This window comes from Salvelinus namaycush, chromosome 20 (assembly GCF_016432855.1).
Source record: "Salvelinus namaycush isolate Seneca chromosome 20, SaNama_1.0, whole genome shotgun sequence".
In the NCBI taxonomy this organism is placed as follows: domain Eukaryota; kingdom Metazoa; phylum Chordata; class Actinopteri; order Salmoniformes; family Salmonidae; genus Salvelinus; species Salvelinus namaycush.
In genome coordinates this window covers 31,064,135-31,085,331 of record NC_052326.1, presented here as the reverse complement: position 1 = coordinate 31,085,331, position 21,197 = coordinate 31,064,135, and the positions used below count along the sequence as shown (strand labels likewise).

The following is a 21,197-nucleotide window of genomic DNA, read 5'->3' as shown; positions in this document are numbered from 1 at the left end:
TTAGCATGAGTAAAAGTAAGCACTGCTACACTACAATGTAACAATTTGAACTTCAACACTTCTGGACCCGCCTACGGCGTAGTAGCGCTGTTTATTTCCTACAACATATACTTATTCTACATCCCCAATACATTTCTCTCTACATAGAAAGGTAAAAGGACAAAAGCTATGCAACACAACATGTAGAAGTCTGGGAGAAGAATAATCATTGCATCAATTCTAAATGCTCAAACCTAGGTTAATGCTTAATCCAAGGTAAAGGTGACCTATGCAGCAACATTCATGTAAACTCGCGGGATCAGGCGGCTTTGCGAGGCTGAAGGTGACCAAAACAAATGTTATCATACAGTTGAAGTCGGAAGTTTACATACACCTTAGCCAAATACATTTAAACTCAGTTTTCACAATTCCTGACATTTAATCATAGTAAAAATTCCTTGTTTTAGGTCAGTTAGGATCACCACTTTATTTTAAGAATGTGAAATGTCAGAATAATAGAGAGAATGATTTATTTCAGCTTTTATTTCTTTCATCACATTCCCAGTGTGTCAGAAGTTTACATACACTTGTGGCGAAATCCTGCACTTAAGTGCGCTGCCACTTTAAGAGCGCATGAGCAGTAGGAAGGAGGAGATAAAAGAGCTCGTTAAGCTCTATTGGGGAGAGCTCTTGTTGGCGCGACAGTTTGGTTTGTGTGTGCTATGCTGCAGAGGTTTTTTTGTTTGTCTTCACCGTATGTGGTTGTACAGTTTTTTGGATCAATCCTCTGTGTGCTCGCTCGACGACGTGGTTGTTCTCATTTGGGACCGCGATGGTTATGGATCAAATGGATTAGTAGCAACATTTGTTGCGAAGCGTTCAACTACAACCCAACATACCATCGGACAGTCAGACCGGATACCTGCACCCTCAAGACCACAGCTAAGCCCTCTCTTGTTCTCTTTCTCTCTTTCTCTTCCCGCTATGGTCCAGTGCTTTACACTGCAACCGACTCTATTTCCTAAGTACATTGAAGTTTCATTGGAGCTGGACTAGTGTGTATATGAACACCACACATTCATACCCTCTGCACTCCTTCCCAGGAAGAAAATACAAACTATTGCAAATCCTCTGTGTGATGACTGGGTTCATTCATTATTGTATGAAGTTGCTGTTTATTTGCTCTGCCATTATTGTTATATGAGGTATGTTTGGTGGGGTTACCAAGAATTGTGGAAGGATTGATGTGATGTGGGATCTATAGGGTGTGTATTCTTTTTTCTCTCCGCTGGCTATCTGGTCAACAGGCTACACTCTAGGCAGTCTCTTCTGTTGATGTGTGTGGGTCTGGTAGTGGTACTCTCGCTGTTCTACTATTTTCCTTTCGGCAGGGTTAATACCTGCCTGGCGCCCGAACAAAATCTTCTTTACCTTTCTCTAATTAATACTGCTACACACTCAATTAGTAGTTGGTAGCATTGCCTTTAAATTGTTTAACTTGGGTCAGACGGTTCGGGTAGCCTTCCACAAGCTTCCCACAATAAGTTGGGTGAATTTTGGCCCATTCCTCCTGACAGAGCAGGTGTAACGGAGTCAGGTTTGTAGGCCTCCTTGCTCACACACGCTTTTTCAGTTCTGCCCACAAATTTTCTATAGGATTGAGGTCAGGGCTTTGTGATGGCCACTCCAATACCTTGACTTTGTTGTCCTTAAGCCATTTTGTCACAACTTTGGATGTATGCTTAGGGTCATTGTCCATTTGGAAGACCCATTTGCGACCAAGCTTTAACTTCCTGACTAATGTCTTGAGATGTTGCGTCAATATATCCACATAATTTTCCTCCCTCATGATGCCATCTATTTTGTGAAGTGCACCAGTCCATCCTGCAGCAAAGCACCCCACAACATGATGCTGCCACCCCTGTGCTTCACGGTTGGGATGGTGTTCTTCGGCTTGCAAGCATCCCCCTTTTTCCTCCAAACATAACGATGGTCATTATGGTCAAACAGTTCTCTATTTTTGTTTCATCAGACCAGAGGACATTTCTCCAAAGAGTACAATCTCTGTCCCCATGTGCAGTTGCAAACCATAGTCTGTCTTTTTTATGGCGGTTTTGGAGCAGTGGCTTCTTCCTTGCTGAGCGGCCTTTCAAGTTATGTCGATATAGGACTTGTTTTACTGTGGATATAGATACTTTTGTACCTGTTTCCTCCAGCATCTTCACAAGGTCCTTTGCTGTTCTGGGATTGATTTGCATTTTTCGCACAAGTATGTTCATCTCTATGAGACAGAACGCGTCTCCTTCCTGAGCGCTATGACGACTGTGTGGTCCCATGGTGTTTATACTTGTGTACTATTGTTTGTACAGATGAACGTGGTACCTTCAGGCGTTTGGAAATTGCTCCCAAGGATGAACCAGACTTGAGGTCAACAATTTTTTTTCCTGAGGTCTTGGCTGATTTCTTTTGATTTTCCCATGATGTCAAGCAGAGGCACTGAGTTTGAAGGTAGGCCTTGAAATATATCCACAGGTACACCTCCAATTGACTCAAATGATGTCAATTAGCCTATTGGAAGCTTCTAAAGCCATGGCATAATTTTCTGGTATTTTCCATGCTGTTTAAAGGCATAGTGTACTTAGTGTATGTAAACTTCTGACCCACTGGAATTGTGATACAGTGAATTATAAGTGAAATAATCTGTCTGTAAACAATTGTTGGAAAAATTACTTGTGTCATGCACAAAGTAGATGTTCTAACCGACTTGCCAAAACTAAAGTTTGTTAACAAGACATTTGTGGAGTGGTTGAAAAACTAGTTTTAATGACTCTAACCTAAGTGGATGTATACTTCCGACTTCAACTGTATATGCATTGTCATTTGATATGAACACAACAGTAAAATAATCCTAATAAAGGGTATAGGGTGCCTTTTGGGACACTGACAAGGAGTGTGTCAGTCTTAGAGCATCAGTTTGCCAAGTCTCACAATACAGCGAAAGAAGGGTGGGTTTCTGTCTTCAAATGCAGGTAATATAATAAAGCAAATAATTGAGCAGTAATGATTGCATTTGCATGGAATGTTTGTTTAGATAATTGAGGAAAATCATTTTGGTGTATTGTCCCACGCCTTGTGTCATTCTGTAGTCATCCATGTCCTTTCGTATTTCACTCTATGGTCAGATGATCTGAATGAGCTTTCATTTGTGTGCATTTATAAGACGATAAGGTGAACACAATGTACATTTATTTGAACATTGAGTTTAGCTAAGGAGCAATATGAGACCAACATACAATGAAATCATAGGCAAATGTTTTTATTTAACCAGGTAAGATGCTATACAATTCTAAATATGCCTTATAAAACCGGCTATATAAGATTAGGAATGAGTCTCTATGAAACAAGTTAAAAACAGTGGTCATTCAAATACTTTTGTATTTAATGACAAATTACTTGAATAATATTGAAATATAGTTTTGATAGGTGATGTGTGCTTGCTGTATCTGGGTTTTGTGCATAGAGTGTGTTCTATATGTAATTATATGGTACTGTGTTCCTGAAAGAGAACTGAGCGGAGCATGTCAGAACTAGAGTTCCATGATCGCCATCATCGATGTGTTCCATAAATACTCTGGCCACAAGTGCAAGCTGAAGAAGGCAGAGCTCAAAGATCTTATCAATAATGAGATGAGTCACTTCATCATCGTGAGTCACTCCACTGTATCCCAAATGGCACCCTATTCCCTATATAGTGCACTACTTTTGACCAGAGCCCTACGGGCTCATCCAATTCGAAAAATAATCGTTTTTTTAGCCTTCTGTATGAATAAAAAAATGATACAATAAAGAATTACATTGAACAGCTGTGATGACTATTAGATTATTGCACTTTACTTAAAGCCTGCAGTTCTGTGTTATTACTTGTTATAAACTTGTACGGGCCTATACAGAACATTTTTAACTAAAATAACCTGACACAAATTATAATCTGACAGACTCATTTTTACTGTTGACTCTTCGTCTCATTTAAGAAAATACAAGAGAATCAGACTCTGAATGAGATGTTTGCAGACCTGGACCAAAACAGAGACCTGGAGATTGACTTCCAAAAGATCATCGCGTTGATCGCCATGGTGACATCAGCATGCCACGACCTCTTCAGCCCAGATCACAACCATTAGTGGCACAATGTAAAGGCGTGACTGTTTCAGTCAACACACATGCAGTGTAACCCTCTCATAAAGATGAAATGATGATGAAGCTACTTTGTTTACCTGCCATTGAATTTATTATGGTATAATAGTTGTATACATAAACATTTTACAAATCAATGACAATACATAGATGCCTACATAACAATATGTGTTGTGAAATTACAGTACATTCACGAGAACAGTCCACCTGATTTTGGACAGTTGATTTTGAGTTTTGGGTCTTGCATTGTGGAGACATGAAATGTACCATTCTATCACAAAGTGGTCACTATTCCTCTCCCTTCACCCTCTTAGATGGCGTTCCATAAATTCCAGGGTCCTCTTCCAGGCATCTTCTTGGGCGGCAGCATGGGGTGCCAGGTGCCCTCCCCAGAGAGTGATCACTATAGGAGAAAAAAATACATAACAGGACAGCATGGGAAATAACCTGGAAAAATGAATCACATTGTCGTCCTCTCATTGATATATGTTAATTAAAATGTCTATTACCCTTTTTTGGAAACCCTTTACAATCTAACTGGAGATAGAGATCAAGAATAAAGGACTGAGAAATGTACTTCAAGACAAATTCAAATTATGATTATCATTTAGGATACAATCAAGAATATTTACAAAAAGTACCACTGAAAACAAGGTCATAACAGCATGACAAACTAAATATGAAAGAGGTGAAGGTGTGTATGGGAGGAAAGGAGGACCCACGTTTCTTTGGTCGGGTGGTCCACATGGAGGCTCGGGCGTTGGGGGTGTAGGGCGGCTCAATCAGGTGGCCAGCACCCAGGTATGACAGGCGGGTGAACAGGTGGGATCTACCAGCATCTTTAAGCTTCTTCTCAATCTAAAAACCAAGGAGATATACAGTATGTTCATTCAAATGTTCATGACATTTGACTCGTCAGGATATTGGAAAAGTTATTACTATCAGCAACTATAACTAGGACACTAGCTATATACTACCATAGTATGTCATATGGTAGGTTTAATGGTAAGGACATACCTTGAAGTAGGCTTACCTCATCTGCGTTCTCAATAGCTGCACAGCTCAAGTCATCTTCACCCACAATGTACAGTAGGGGGCAACACAGGTTTTCAACCTGCACGAACAGAGGATATCATTGTTGATGTAACCCTAGGAAACAAATTCTACATTCATTTCCACCAATACCACACTAGCTGCACAGGTATTACTATACTAGAAATAAAATAATAGGATATGATAAGAGTATTATAACGTTTTCTGTGCAGCTGGCTGGAGGGGGTTCTTGACCCCATCAACACTTGAGAGTCGTACCTTTGCTTTGTTCTCAGGTGGAATGTTGTTGGGTGTGGACACTTCTCTGAAGCTGACGTAGCCCTGTTCATCGTAACTCCAGTGCTTCTGATCCCTATAACATAACAATGGGTGGGATAAGAAAAGAGTTGCATCCCTCTTGACAATAACACAATATAATGAGAATTATCTAATTTAGTCCCTGTAAAGTCATCTTTCAGACATACCATCATTTTTAAAACATCACAATACTTAAATAGGTTAACTATATTTCAAAATTGCTATAATGTTAAGAACAGTTCTTCAAAAGCTTATTTCTGTGTTTCCATGGTAACTAACCCTTCAAAGCTTTCGGTCTTGCCGTCGCTGTCTGATAGTTTGTTGATACTTCCTATTGGACCATTGACTCCGATCACACACCTGGGCTGAGAGAAAGAAACTGAGTGAATGGGAATCCCAGGAATTTCTATTCAGATGCAGTTCCACATGCAGATACAGTGAGCTCCAAAAGTATTGGGACAGTGACACATTTTTTGTTGTTTTGGCTCAGTACTCCAACACTTTGAATTTAGTCATTTAGCAGACCCTCTTATCCAGAGCGATTTACAGGAGCAATTAGGGTAAAGTGCCTTGCTCAAGGGCACAGACAGATTTTTCACTTAGTCGGCTTGGGGATTCGAAACAGCCACCTTTCGCTTACACCTTTCGCCCAACACTCTTAACAATTATTTACATTAAAAGTGACACAAATGACACAATACAACATTTACTATTAATTTCTATTGGGCACAAAATAATCTCAAACACAACCAAAACAAACAGCAAATGCATCCAAGTTTGTAAAGTCACAAGCTTGATGTAATCATTGCGTGCTAGGAATATGGGACCAAGTACTAAACTTTTGATACACAAGTGAATTTGTCCCAATATTTTTGGTCCCCTAAATGGAGGGACTATGTACAAAATGTGCTAGAATTTCTAAAAGGTTTACCCAATATGGATGAAAATACCCTCAAATTAAAGCTGACAGTCTGTACTCTAACTTCAGTCATTGTATCTGTTTAAATCCAAAGTACTGGAATACAGAGCCAAAACAAACAAAAAAACTTGTCACTGTCCCAATACTTTTGGAGCTCACTAACGCATCATACTCATGACATATGCCTTTCGTATTTGTATATAGCCTTAATTCTCAACTTTCTCTTTTACCCAAATTCTGGTCATTCCACCTTAGACTACATCGGACATACCAACTCCCGAACACATCACAAGAGGTATAACATGATTTCATATTTGGAAGGCTAATAGTTGTTTGATGACTGGTAAGGAATAGTCCAGATGACCGCTTCAGGGGGTTGTATGGCCAGACTTACATTGACACCAATCTGAGTGGCGATTCGCAGAGCCAGGTAGGCTCCGAACGAGAGGCCAATGACCCCCAGCCTGTCCCCACACACCTGGGGGTGGTCCTGGAGAAACTGGAATGCAGTCTTTCAACGCACATTGAGAAAACGAGGAAAGAGAGTTTTGCAGAGGTGCCAGAATGTTTCGTCATACAGGGGAGCATCACCTAGCTACTTTGAAACCTAGCACTACCTAGGGCTGTTACGGTGACCATATTACCGCCACACCGGTAGTCACGAGTCCTGACCGCAGTCAAATTCCATGTCACCATTGAGTCACGGTAACTAGGCTTCTCCAACACTACACTGCCACTGATGGTCATTAGTAGCCCAACAAACTTACTAACTGACAGTCGCTAATCGCCGGCACTCAGGGCTCTATTGTTCCATCTAATCACACTAACATCAATGCAAATCCAATCAAAAATCAAATCAAACTCTTCATGAGAGCCCTGGCATTGAGTTTGAGAGTAATAGGATCACCTGTTGCACAGCGAGAGCCATCTCTTCATAGCTGGTTGATGCATGGAATGAAATGTGTTCCTATAAGCCCATGTTGTCCTACATTTCTTTTGGCTATGCACTACCACCTTATTACTACCGCCTACCTGAAAGTAGGCATCTCCCACATTGATAGTGTTGAGTGGACCAGGGATGTCTTTGTGGCCAATGTAGGCCAGGGAGAGACTGGCAAATCCCCGGGAAGCAAACAAGGCTGAGCGGTACTCTATCAGCCCCCCGCCCATACCCCACAGGTCCACCATGGCTGGGAAAGGACCTGGACCTATGGAGGCAACAAAAGAGGACACCACAACACCCTCAGTATTGGAGTAAAGCCTCAGTCATAATAGTTTTTGTAAAGATACTCTAATCTTGTGTTACAAATAAAAGATTTGAATGTACAATTTAACAAAGCAATCACCTTTTTCCCTCAGACCTAGTTCTTACCTGGGGGTAAGAACAAGGTCCCCACTACTCCGTTCTGCCTAATCTCTATTCTCCGGACACCTGGTGCCATGTACCAGCGTTCAACAGTCACTGCAGCCAGCTCCTGTTCCCCTCTCTGCTGCTGCTCCTTGTTGGAACCCTCACTGGGTAGAACCGGAATGTGACCCTCTAATAAGGACAACTGTACTGAGTACGGAGTCTCAACGTTTCTCTTCCGCAGCCTGTGGGAAAATACAAGGATGAAATTGTCACCATCATGGGCTATGTATGCAAACCCCAAGATTGTATCGCGATAACTCCTGGCCCATAGAGTACTTTCAAAATAAGGAAATGGAATATTCCTCACAAAACAAGACCAAGGGTCCTTTGGAGGAAAGATTGTTGACATATATTTGACATTTGTTTCTTAATGCGGAAAACAGTAACAAAGCGGCCTCTCCGCCGCTGTTTTGGTAAGAGAAATGTAACCACCATCCATGATATCAGAATTATAGCTTTAAACATGTTGAGGCTATATAGTGTTTGTTTACATTTATTTAGTTTACACACATTGGAGTAAAACATGCTTATATTTTTGGTTCTGATGGGGTACGACAGCTGATCTAAGCTCATGCGGCATTTACAAGGTATATTCTTCAAGAATCAATGGGTTCATATCATTAATTTAAGTTTAAAAAAATTATATAGCAACTGCAGATTGCCTCTTTAATGAAGCATAATTGAGAAAAATATTCCAATTTCAATTAATTCTGTGACATTTTGGCCTAATCTGTAGGTGCTACAAAGCAAAAGTTGGTGTCATATGAAGCTTTAACACTTGCTCTGTAATGAGTAGTATTTTTATATCAATAACAAATGTCTTTAATACATTTATGAATATCGAAAAATATACACATTAATATAGAAATATATATATATTTGTTGGCAAATTGTTCTATATTGTTGAACATAATATACTCTACGGGCATATCAAAGTTCCAGAGTGGGATCTCTGCTACTATTAGAGTTACTGTATGATCCAATTTGTAAACATTACCAACAGAGTGAAAGTGAAAATGGGCCATAACTTTAAAACTACCAGAGATCCCAGTCTGGAACCCATAAAGTAAATTATGTTCAACAATATAGAACAATTTGCCAAATCTAAAATTTATATTTTCAATATTCATGTTTATCTTTTTCTATATTCATAAATGTCTTATTGATATCAAAATACTCATATTACAGAGCATGCGGTAAAACTTCATGTGAAACCAACTTTTGCTTTGTAGCACCTACAGAAAGGCCCCCCAAAAAATCAAATATTCCGACTTCAACTAATTATTTCTCAATTATGCTTTAAGATACAAATGTTAATTACAGTTGAAGTCAGAAGTTTACATACACCTTACATTTACATTTAAACACAGTTTTCCCAATTCCTGACATTTAATCCTAGTAAAAATTCCCTGTTTTAGGTCAGTTAGGATCACCACTTTATTTTAAGAATGTGAAATGTCAGAATAATAGGAGAGAGAATGAATTTTTTCAGCTTTACTTTCATCACATTCCCAGTGGGTCAGAAGTTTACATACACTCAATTAGTAGTTGGTAGCATTGCCTTTAAATTGTTTAACTTGGGTCAATTGTTTTGGGTAGCCTTCCAGATGCTTCCCACAATAAGTTGGGTAAATTTTGGCCCATTCCTCCTGACAGAGCAGGAGTCAGGTTTGTCAGGTTTGTAGCACTCCTTGCTCGCACACGCTTTTTCAGTTCTGCCCACAAATTGTCTTTCTTTTTTTAGGATTGAGGTCAGGGCTTTGTGATGGCCAATCCAATACCTTGACTTTGTTGTCCTTAAGCCATTTTGACACAACTTTGGAAGTATGCTTGGGGTCATTGTCCATTTGGAAGACCCATTTTATTTTATCTTTATTTAACTAGGCAAGTCAGTTAAGAACAAATTCTTATTTTCAATGACAGCCTAGGAACAGTGGGTTAACTGCCTTGTTCAGGGGCAGAACGACAGATTTGTACCTTGTCAGCTCGGGGATTTGATCTTGCAACCTTTTGTTTACTAGTCCAACGCTCTAACCACTAGGCTACGCTGCCGCCCCATTTGCGACCAAGCTTTAACTTCCTGACTGTCTTGAGATGTTGCGTCAATATATCCACATAATTTTCCTTCCTCATGATGCCATCTATTTTGTGAAGTGAACCAGTCCCTCCTGCAGCAAAACACCCCCACAACATGATGCTGCCACCCCCGTGCTTCACGGTTGGGATGGTGTTCTTCGGCTTGCAAGCATCAACCTTTTTCCTCCAAACATAACGATGGTCATTATGGCCAAACACTTCTATTCTGTTCTACGGCTAAATAGTTCAATATTTTTGTTTCATTAGACCAGAGGCCATTTCTCCAAAAAGTACGATCTTTGTCCCCATGTGCAGTAGCAAACCGTAGTCTGGCTTTTCAGATGGCGGTTTTGGAGCAGTGGCTTCTTCCTTGCTGAGCGGCCTTTCAGGTTATGTCTATATAGGACGTTTTACTGTGGATATAGATACTTTTGTACCTGTTTACTCCAGCATCTTCACAAGGTCCTTTGCTGTTGTTCTGGGATTGAGTTGCACTTTTCGCACCAAAGTACGTTCATCTCTATGAGACAGAACGCGTCTCCTTCCTGAGCAGTATGACGGCTTCTTGGTCCCATGGTGTTTATACTTGCGTACTATTGTTTGTACACATGAACGTGGTACATTCAGGCGTTTGTAAATTCCTCCCAAGGATGAACCAGACTTGTGGAGGTCTACAATTTTTTTTCCTGAGGTCTTGGCTGATTTCTTTTGATTTTCCCATGATGTCAAGCAAAGAGGCACTGGGTTTGAAGGTAGGCCTTGAAATACATCCACAGGTACACCTCCAATTGACTCAAAAGATGGCAATTGGCCTATCAGAAGTTTCTAACGCCATGACATAATTTTCGGGAATTTTCCAAGCTGTTTAAAGGCACAGTCAAATTAGTGTATGTAAACTTCTGACCCACTGGAATTGTGATACAGTGAATTATAAGTGAAATAATATGTCTGTAAACAATTGTTGGAAAAATTACTTGTGTCATGCACAAAGTAGATGCCCTAACCGACTTTGCAAAACTAAAGTTTGTTAACAAGAAATTTGTGGAGTGGTTGAAAAACTAGTTTTAATGACTCCAACCTAAGTGTATGTAAACTTCCGAATTCAACTGTGTATGTCAACATTCCATCTTCCAAATGACCATTCTATGGATTACATTTCAATGAAATCCCCAAAATCATGGTCTTTTTTTGTTCTAGCTTTGTGAGGAATCACCCAATATATACGTACTTTTATCATTTTGATGAACTATCCCTTTTAAAAATCTTTATATTGACTTCGTTGAACAATAGCATTTGTCTCTGAATCATTTTCAATGTGACCATAGCTTCGCATTCTTTGTTAGTTTTATTCCCTGTTCCAACCTCAGACCCTCTCTCCAGGTGCAGGCTGCAGGGCCCAAAACAATCCCATGGGCTCACAGCCCACATAGGAACCCCCTACAGACACATCTGTGGTCACTGTGAGAAGAAGAGGGTTAGGGGAGGGAGAGAGAGAGTAAATAGTCTAAGATTAAATAATAATAGCTGTTCAGACAAAACAATCTGCCATCCGAGATTCCTAGCTCCTGCATACTGTAGCCAGTGATCATAGAAATATTGTTGCTAATAATTCTACTACTAATATAAACTAGTAATTATATTTCTTTGTCAGTGATGTGACTCACTGTTGACGACACCCCTCCAGTCTGTGTTGTAGTGAGAGAGCGCCTCCCATAGGTCACCGTCCTCGTTATGCATATAGGCGCGCACCGTGATAGGTGAGTGAGGGGGAAGGTGATGCCCATCTAGGGTAATTGGCTCATCTATGAGAGCACGGGTAGGCATGGCTGTCAAAAAGGGTGCTGGGCTGCAGGACGTCTTCCATCTCACTGGCCCTGAGAAGCACACCAAAACAACATGGGATCAGACGGGATTTTGCACTTTGTGCATTTTAGTTACAATGTAAAAGGACAAGATATAAAGATGTAGACTGTGACTGCTTCATAGCCCTGGTGTGACATAGGCGCTTCAATAAATGGAAAATGTGGGAAAGTCCAGGTAAAAGAAAGATTGGATAGTCACATAGAACAAAATCTTCTGTATTGACAAGGACAAAAGTTTGGTCAATGTAATGTGCTTCCAGAGGGATATGACGTATTTTAATCAATCCATTCCTTACCCACTGCACTTTGCAAACATGCTATCTTCCTGCGGATGTTGACCCATCGAAGCACAAACGTCTCTGAGAGATGACATAGCGCCGACACACACGTGTGCTCTTAGCATACTGGTCTTTCAGTACTCCCTGTGTAGAGAATAACATTGTGCAACGGTCAAACATATATATGAGAAAATTAAATATTGTTAAGTCTTTTTGTTGTCTAATGCTGTGTTCATAACCAGTTAGGAAGCTGGTAGATACCACATACGATGGGAATAAATCCACTTGAACGCCCCTCCAACTGGTAATTACAAGTGTGAAACTTGTCTATCATCCCTGAGCTCTGAATTTTCCCACATGCTGACCTTTGACATCACCTACTAAAAAATGACTTCGATAACAGGATTTTAGGCAGTTAAATGCAACAAAACATTATTTATAAAAAGCTATCTATTTATATGATTTTTGAACACTATAATTCGTTTACAAGCATGATAGCTGTACTTTTAGTTTATGGTTGAAACAGCTTGTTTTCCATTAGCCAATCTGCATTTCTCAATGAGTCCAAAGCAGGTGAATGCATCCAACTATTATTTAGGACTTCACAATTGGTAAGTACCACCTTCCCATTTGGTTATGAACACAGCATTACCCCTAGTATAGGGTGACCAGACGTCCCCAGGGACATTCCCTGATTTTGGTGGCCTGTCCTCGGCTGGAGCTGTCGCTGGAAATGTCTCCGATTAGCCCTCAAACAGAAAAACGCAACTGTAAAGTTAAATTGATGTTGAAATGTCAATAATCTAACGCTGTATGTAATCATATCAGCATGTAAAAATTATGTACATTCCTGTACCAAACTCGTTTGCTCCCGCAGACCTATGAGAACGTTGGATCAGTTATACATTGGGACCACCACATGAACAAGCATGCGCGGCCATTAGAGCATCTAACAACTTACCAAACCTGTGTCATTCTAAAATTACTAAAATCACTCTGAAAAATAAACCCCCTATTTTCATTTCCAAAATCGATCTGGTCACCTTACCGTAGTAGCCTATTATTGAAGTAATGTGAGGTCAGTCTATTCGTGACAAGATTTCTCTAGTTCGAGATAGTTTCCCCCCTCTGCCAGACACTGACCTTCAATCTCTATTTTGTGTAACGTGCCAACTTCCTATACCAGGAGTTCACTTTCTACTACAGTACCCAGCTAGCACAGTGGATCTGGGCCGATTCAGTCTGAGAGTCTGGGCCGCCTTCGGCAGTATTACTTATGGCCATGATGCGAGGTTTGAGTTCGGGACGATTCCGGTGTGAGTTTTCTGGCCCAAATGTATTATTTGGTGCTCGGGCCGAACCCTGTGAGTTATCTGGCCCAAATGTATTACTTGTGGCTCGGGCCGATTGGGGTTACTCTCCGGCAGATGATTGCACGGGCTGCTTTATATAATTAACATTTGTGATCAAAAAATAAAAATTCTTTAAGAGTCCTGTTTAAGTAGTATTTTGATACTTTGTGCAAGGGAATTGATAAGCATTAAAAACTTTGTGGATGGAGCCTCCCGAATGACACTGCATCTCAGTGCAAACTGCGTTGCTACAGATGCTGGTTCGAGACACGTGCCGGCCGCGACCGGGAGACCCATGAGGCGACCCACAACTGGCCCATCCTTGTCAGATTTAGGGGAGTGTTTGGTCGGCCGGAATGTCCTTGCTCCATCGCGCTGTGGCGGGCCAGGCGCATGCACGCTGACACCGTCACCATGCGACGCACAATTGGCCCAGCGTCGTCCGATTTAGGGGACACAAAAAACAATTGTTGATGGGTATAATGTGTATGTATAAAATGTATAATAGTAATATTTAAAATGACTAAATCGGGTAATTTTGTATTAATTAATTTAAATGTGCATCGGGACGCTTCTGTAGGGGATTCTGGTAAGATGCCAGCAAAGTCGGCTAAAATCCGGTAGACGGAAACGGCCCGATGTGCTTGGGCAGATTCTGGGCAGTCATTCATTTTGATTCCGGGCCGAGTCCGACACCCGATTCAATCAGTTCCGGAGGGCCGCGTCTGGACCGATTCCTCATTGCTAGCTGGGTACAGTTCTTTGCCTTATGAGAGGTTCAAACTGTCTGTGACTGTCTACCAATTCATTTCCAACAATATTGACCCTGTCTGTGTGTTGCGCGAGTTTGTCTATCACTCCCTGTGTAGCCAGTTGACGTGATAACTGTCTTGTGGGTTGACAGACATTTCCCCCCCAAAACTTTCTCAATTAAAATGTTAACTGCAAAGTAGGCTTACCAAGCAGAAGTATATATTGAGTAAGTATATCATGTGTATCTATTATTTGTTTATTTGCTAACTTTGCCATGAAATGAGCAGCAGCAGCAGTACAGAGACCGGCACATTAAAGGGGAATTACACTAACAAATCCAAATGTGTTCGTTTTCTTCCAGACCTAAAAAATAGTCTCCTGATGTGATTTAAGCATTGACAAGGACCCAGAACATCCAATTTCGTTGTTTATCTATGAACAAATGTAATATTGACAGTGAAAAACAAACTAAATCTAAAACCAGGATTTTTTTTTACTGATAAAACATAGTTTGGGATAATATCAAACTGAAGAATTTGGGAGAAAAAAAATACATTTTATAGGCCCCTCTTTAGAGTTTATTAACCATTATTTTACCAGGTATATTGACAGAAAACATAGTGCTCTAGTTTATCTTGTACACTAAGGACCCAGAGAAGGGTTGCAGGGGAGAGAAGAGAAGAATGTGCCTATGAAAGGTAGAAAAAAATGAGTAGCTCGCTCGCTACGTACATTTAAAAAAAAAAAAAAAAAAAAAAAAAAGTAGCTCATGCTAGAAAAGGTTGTAGACCCCTGGAATAGCCTATAATGCATATGTGCAGTGATGAATAGGATTAGTAACAGCTGTCATTCTTACCACCTAATTTTGTAATGGGATTATTCTGAGACTCTGATTTGTCACTTTAAAATGTATGCCAAACAAAAAACATTGATTTAAAAGTTTAACAAACCATACAACTCTATGCACAGTGACTACTTTGAACAATTTACACAGTAAATAAACAAAAACATTTACTGGAAAAACTGCAGATGCAAAGTTTGATAAACATTTTCTGCACAGTTCTTCCTGGAAATGGGTTTTTGTACAATTTTCTGTTAAAAGTGGTCCTTATGCACAGAGTTGTATGGTTTGTTAAACTTTGACATCAATGGTTTTTGTATGGTATACATTTTAAAATGAAACATCTGAGTCTCAGCGTAAATTCTTTACCACTGCCTGAGAGAGAAGTGAGCAAAGCATTTAGGGACTGGTAATTGTTTAAGAACGTTTATATGGCATTGTATTTGATACCTACCGCCTATTTTTCATATGCACGGCTGTTGGCAAAGTGTTGACTGCTTGCAGCTTTTTCTTGGGCGTCCACCTGGCCAGGCAAACTTGCAGGGCCCATTCAGTGAAGAAGTGGGAGAAAATTAGGAAAGAAACGTGAGCTCTAGGAATTTCTGTCAAAATAAAAGTATCAGAAGAATGAAATAAAATACTGCAACTTGTAAAGGCCTTAAAACAAAATCGTATCACCAGACGTATTAATTTCGGCACCCAAAATCAGTGAAATAACATTTTTATTAAAGATGTTCATTTATTTTTCAAAAAGCCGGATATCCCTTCCCATTCCAGATTCAACATACTTTTATTTTGAAATGAATGTAAAGAGGTTAATCACTTCCGGGTCAAAATTTGGTGGCGTTGTTGTTTTCACGTTTCTGTTATTCGTCATCAGCTCCACGTTATCTGGTAGATTTATCGTGGCATTTCATGTGTTATACTTTTGGATATCTCACTACCAAACACCCCGACTCGATATTGATTATCAGCAAAAGTAGGCTACAGTTTGTAAACTCAATAACAATCACTGCTGCTAACAAGTTAATAGCTTGCTAACGTTACCAGCTAGGTAGCTATGTCACCAAGCAGTTGTTGACATAGTTCGCTAGCTACCAAGCTAATCCAATTAGCCAATCAGCTAATGTCGGCCAGCTATCAAATATTTCAGGTAGCTAGATTTTTTCAAAAGAGGACAATGTAAACACGAGTTTGGTTGTAACGTTAGCTAATTTGCTCAATTAAATTAGCTAAATTAACTATGTCACATAGCTAGATAACTACTGTAACAAGTAGGCCTAGCAACGTTGTTAGATATCTAGCCAGCTAACTATCTTGAATAATGCTTGTAACAGAACAGCTTATAGCTAACGTTAGGTTATCGTGTACTAACTCAACTATAATGGACCTTTGAAATGTCTACAATTTAATTTCAGGTTTTGATTCACTGACACTCCCTACTTTTCAGCTGTTCGGTGGTCCCTGTGTTCCCTCCTAAAGCTTTGGAATGGGCAGTCATTTCCGCAGCTACATCTGGGACCCGGTCCTCATTTTGTCTCAGATTGTGTTGATGCAATGCATCTACTACAGCTTCCTGGGTCTGTGGCTGGCTGTTGTGGACAGTCTTGTACAAACCAACAGATCACTGGACCAGATCTTCAGTTATGAGGTGAGTCTTTGTGAAATGTTTCCTACATTTTCCTAATTTTTGTCTGTTGAGTTGACAGTGGACTGATTCACAACATGGCTCTATGCTTGCAGGTTCTTGGATTTGCAACAATGCAGGGCAGACTCTCAATGATGGCGTTCATCTTGAACTCACTTACCTGGTAAGTTAATGGGCTGACTTCGAGTGCTGCATGTTCCCTCAACACTTTGGTATGAAGAAGTCTAGTCATATACCATTGATGAAAGGCTGGTTTGTTATGAGGTCAATAATCCATGATGCTTTATAGTAGATGACAATCTTAACGTTTGGTAAACTTAGCCTAACTACGAGCTATGAATCAAAAACTATCATAACATTTACACACACACTTCAGTTGAATGACCAACCTGTTTTGTGGCATGTTGTCCTTCATCGTGCATCTGTCTCGCTGTTTCGTCAGTGCCCTGGGCTTGTTGTTCTTTATCCGCCGAGGGAAGCAGTGTCTGGACTTCACTATCACCGTGCACTTCTTCCACATGATAGGCTGTTGGATCTACAATGCCCACCTCCCGGCGGCCCTGTCCTGGTGGCTGGTCAACGTGGCCTGCATGGCTCTGATGGCCGTGATTGGAGAGTACCTATGCATGCGGACTGAGCTCAGGGCCATCCCAGTCAACAGTGGACCTAAGTCTAACCTTTGACTGCTGACCACCTGACCTGACCCCACTCTGTGACTCTGGCTCACTCCCTGTGAACTGTTCACTGACAGTATTCTGCCCAGTATGATGTAGGCTATGACATTTGTGCCCAAAGACTTGGTGGGACTGGGATGTGAGCTGCAATAACGCAGTAGTTGGATCTAGAGACAGAGATTGCACACCTCTCAATAGATTGGAACATTGCACACCTCTCAATAGATTCAAGGACTTGGAAATTAACTGAAATGGGGCTGGTTGCTGTATTTATTTGTAAACACGTACTACCTGTCTAACAGTGAATGCTAACTTTTTACTCGACCCACTAAGATATCACTTGCTTTGAGACAGTTCAAAGCAGAGTTTAGTTTGTCTTACAAAGATCTTAATGGTTTCATGATTTGATTAAATAATGATGATATCACATGATTGTGGCAAAATGATTGTCATGCACATGCTTTCGGTTATGTCCTTTCCAGTTGAGAGAAATAAAAACGATAACAAACTAGTCATACATGTAAACAACAGATCACCACATATGGAATTCTATTTTATTCCTCATTATAGTTTGTGAGCTTGAGGGGTGAAAGGAATCAGCAATGCTCATCCATACGTCAACATTATGAAGTTTACATGACAACGCTATAGGAGCAGCAAGTATCTGATAATCATCGCTTAGCATGATCATAGTGTTGTGTGTGTGTACAAGATGTGATGCTGTGGAGAGCAGATGGCTCCTCTGGGGATGGTCTGTCAGCCACCAGCTGTGTTCTGACAAGATGCTGTCACTGTGTGTGTGCCTGACTGTGTGCTCAATGGTGCAGTGACTGCCATCTATGGTCAAGTTATACATAAACCTATTTTAGTAAGCATGCTTAGTGCTCCTGGTTCTCTGCTGATTTTCAATGCACTTTCTCTTTCCTTCTCATATCCTATTATTTGTAAAAATGATTTTCAGCCTGTCTGGACCTTACACATTTTTATATCATTTTGAACTTTGTGTGAGATCACAGAGGTTTTACTTGAATTGCGGTGAAAATCTGGAGTATGCAGTGAGAGCTTTCTACACCTCACCTGTTTTCCTCTGGCATTGCTGCCGTGGTTTTATATAACCAAGGTATTGAACTCTTGATAATAAGTGGGACCATTTGGTGTCTTAAGACCAAATATTTTTTTGTTGGTTTATAGTCACCACAAAGAGTGCTTCTCTTCACATCACATATTTGACTCATATGTGATCTTAACATATACTCTGAGATTATCTGGGATGGTTTTTCTCAGATTTTAAACCACAAGTCCTGTTTTTTCAGGACTTGCGGTTTAATGAAATCATAATTGCCTGCAGTATTGTAGATGCATTTGTTGAAAATTAGCTCTTGGTGTGGGAATAATCTATTCGATTAGACTAGATGATAAGCACTCAGGAAAGTCATGGTTCAGCTAATTTTCTTGGACTTTGTAAGGTTTCTCTGTAAGGAAGTGCAATGCTGTAGTTTCCACTTATTGCATCACTGGATCCACGTTAAGATTATTTGTCTTAGATCTGAATAGATAGATCTGAATATTCAGTCATTCATTACTTGTCATCAGATTTCTATCCACCAGAGCATTACTAGACAGTGCAGGAAGAAGTTACTTACTGCAACATGCAATACAGACCTACTTTCTTATTAAGTGCATTATCATTGGCACAGACAAAGGGATCGTGTGCATTGTAATGTGGGATATTGTGGGTGATAAACTGGACTGTAGAAATGTCAACGACGGGGGAGGCAACATAATGAGAGGCTTACACCACCACCACACATGGATGTTAGCCTCCCATGGGGGAGTCCTGGGGGCCCTGAGCCCTGCTGCACCCTCTGCCTCTCCCCCACTCCCTCTCTGCATTCTCTATGGCCAGGTTGGGGAGAACAGATGGTAGCCCACTAACAAGCGGCTGACTGCCAGCTGGGCTGTTCCATACTGGATCCAGTCCTGATTATTAGCACCTTGCCACGAGGACGACTAAAAAAGAAACCATGGTGCAGGGGAGGGACATCATATCAACAATAAGTGTCTCGTGGCTAAAATCTATCCTCTATAACTCTGATAAAGCATATACTGAGTAGGAGCAAGTATGATCTTGATCTAGCAGATCCCTCTGTGGTCATGCAGGTATAAACAGAATAATATGTCATATTTCCAAACTTGATACTTTATTTCAAACACATTACTTTGCAATACAATACTTAATGTACTCTGTAGTTTGTATCGCTGAAAAACCACATACATTTTGAATTATTAGTGTTTCCTGATGTAGGCCTATTTTTCTATGCAGTAATCATTTCAATAATCAGTGATACATAATGATATGCTTAGTGTTTATGATATCTCCCTTTAATAATGTGATATTTTTCATAGTTTCGTTAGCTGCCGATCTCACAGAAAAGGAAAGTAGTTGGTCCCTCAAGTGTTTCCCATACATATTGCTCATTGCTCAAAAACAAATGTGGACTCTTGCCACCAGGCACACAGATTGGGTGACAGAATGCTACCACAATCAGGAGCACAGACTAGGTGTGGAGGACAACCAGTACAAACATGCTGATAGAGGATAGGATGTCTCTTGGGAATGTATTTTCAACTGAATATCTAGACACAACCATGCAGAGAGAGATCCATTCATACTATAGGTACTGTTGGGAGGGTACAAAAGAATACAAGAAGAATGTCCTATGTTGGCTGAAGCAGTGTGAATATTTTGACATGCTCTCTCTGGGTCAAATCCTAATTTAAGATACATGGATGTGGATGTAGCTTTAGTTTAGGCGTAAATCATGCATTCTTATCAATGAGAGATTTGCACAAAAATCTCAGTACTAAGGCCTCGATTCCGACCCAAGTTAAGCGTGCGTAAATGGAAGGTAATTACCTTTTTATGCGCTTTTCTCTCTATGCATATTATGACCTTGAATTTAAGCTTGAGAATAGCATGATATTCACCTGCTATTCGTTTGAGGTGGAGCTCGAATAAATGAAGGTGTGGTGGAGGTGTGTCTACGGATACGTCGTATTTTGACCTTGATTTAATTCCCCTCATAATTCCGCCATTTTAACGTGCGAGGAAACCATGAATAAAGTCAAGCTAGCCTGACAGTTCCAAGTGGAAAAAGCATCTGCTTTTTTTTTTCTAATTTAAATAACAGCATTCTCCATGCACTGTAATTTATATATTGATAAGAGCTATTAATAAAAGCTAGGTAAATGAGTATTCCGTTTGGAGAAGGGGATTGTAAATAAACATGGCAGTTGTTTTAGATAATATTTTCTTATAATCCCTGGAGACAAATGTGACACCAGCCATATAGAAGCAAACTGAAAATCATATCAACATGACATGTATTGCCGCCCCTTTAACACAGTGAAATAGAAAACAAAAATTGCTGTGTCATTATTCAGAATTGTAATTGTGTGCCCTCAAAATTTGCATTGATGAAATTTGGAGACCATAGTTTATAGGCTTCTGTAGGGCTGAACCTGCCAAGTTGATGTATGCTCTTTAGAATGTTTTTATTATATGCCCAGGCTTTTCTCCGTTTTATTTTACAATTTGTATCACGTTAAATATTAGCCACTATCGCGAGCCACCGTCAGTAATACCCACATACATTTATTTTTGCATCATTTCATTCCATTCCGTTTACCTTTCTTTCCTCTGTCATGTCCTTGTAAATTGTTCCTGAGGGTTGCTAGCATTAGTGGATCATATTCGGCTAACGCTGTGCAATAAGTTGGGACATGTAGCCTATTTGAATCATTATGGAACTAAGAACACACGACTGGACTGTTGTCATACAATTCCATGATTAGTGGGA

At 40.2% G+C, this 21,197-nt stretch overlaps 2 protein-coding genes across 10 annotated transcripts; one reads left to right on the top strand and one right to left on the bottom strand.

Annotated features, from left to right (window-relative positions):
- Positions 1–4,114: 4,114 nt before the first annotated feature.
- LOC120065229 (bile acid-CoA:amino acid N-acyltransferase-like) lies at positions 4,115–13,224 on the bottom strand. 8 transcript variants are annotated; one of them, XM_039016040.1, is made up of 13 exons: positions 13,118–13,224; positions 12,722–12,818; positions 12,088–12,213; positions 11,594–11,803; positions 11,292–11,387; positions 7,815–8,035; positions 7,475–7,650; positions 6,837–6,953; positions 5,803–5,888; positions 5,485–5,578; positions 5,207–5,287; positions 4,896–5,031; positions 4,139–4,576 (listed from the first exon to the last, which is right to left on the bottom strand). In XM_039016040.1, exons 6-13 carry the CDS (start codon positions 7,882–7,884, stop codon positions 4,476–4,478), a joined length of 861 nt encoding a protein of 286 aa, XP_038871968.1. In that variant the 5' UTR covers positions 7,885–8,035; positions 11,292–11,387; positions 11,594–11,803; positions 12,088–12,213; positions 12,722–12,818; positions 13,118–13,224; the 3' UTR covers positions 4,139–4,475. The 8 variants fall into 8 exon arrangements, 7 of the variants coding, with proteins under 7 accessions (XP_038871964.1, XP_038871970.1, XP_038871968.1 ...); XM_039016041.1 differs by having other exon boundaries at positions 12,722–12,837; positions 13,118–13,215; XM_039016039.1 differs by lacking the exon at positions 12,722–12,818 and having other exon boundaries at positions 11,158–11,387.
- Positions 13,225–15,829: 2,605 nt separating this feature from the next.
- LOC120064568 (protein SYS1 homolog) lies at positions 15,830–17,764 on the top strand. 2 transcript variants are annotated; one of them, XM_039015157.1, is made up of 4 exons: positions 15,830–15,994; positions 16,466–16,666; positions 16,759–16,826; positions 17,106–17,764. In XM_039015157.1, exons 2-4 carry the CDS (start codon positions 16,505–16,507, stop codon positions 17,344–17,346), a joined length of 471 nt encoding a protein of 156 aa, XP_038871085.1. In that variant the 5' UTR covers positions 15,830–15,994; positions 16,466–16,504; the 3' UTR covers positions 17,347–17,764. The 2 variants fall into 2 exon arrangements, with proteins under 2 accessions (XP_038871085.1, XP_038871086.1); XM_039015158.1 differs by lacking the exon at positions 15,830–15,994 and adding an exon at positions 16,013–16,168.
- Positions 17,765–21,197: the final 3,433 nt, after the last annotated feature.

What these genes read in the sequence shown, in the direction of transcription:
- LOC120064568 (XM_039015157.1), top strand. Translation starts at nt 16,505, where the DNA reads ATGGGCAGTCATTTCCGCAGCTACATCTGGGACCCGGTCCTCATTTTG. An exon ending in ACCAGATCTTCAGTTATGAG is followed by an intron (nt 16,667 to 16,758) that starts GTGAGTCTTTGT and finishes CTATGCTTGCAG; the next exon opens with GTTCTTGGATTTGCAACAAT. An exon ending in ATCTTGAACTCACTTACCTG is followed by an intron (nt 16,827 to 17,105) that starts GTAAGTTAATGG and finishes CTGTTTCGTCAG; the next exon opens with TGCCCTGGGCTTGTTGTTCT.
- LOC120065229 (XM_039016036.1), bottom strand. Translation starts at nt 8,202, where the DNA reads ATGTCAACAATCTTTCCTCCAAAGGACCCTTGGTCTTGTTTTGTGAGG. An exon ending in GACCTTGTTCTTACCCCCAG is followed by an intron (nt 7,651 to 7,814) that starts GTAAGAACTAGG and finishes TTGCCTCCATAG; the next exon opens with GTCCAGGTCCTTTCCCAGCC. An exon ending in CCACTCAGATTGGTGTCAAT is followed by an intron (nt 5,889 to 6,836) that starts GTAAGTCTGGCC and finishes TCTTTCTCTCAG; the next exon opens with CCCAGGTGTGTGATCGGAGT.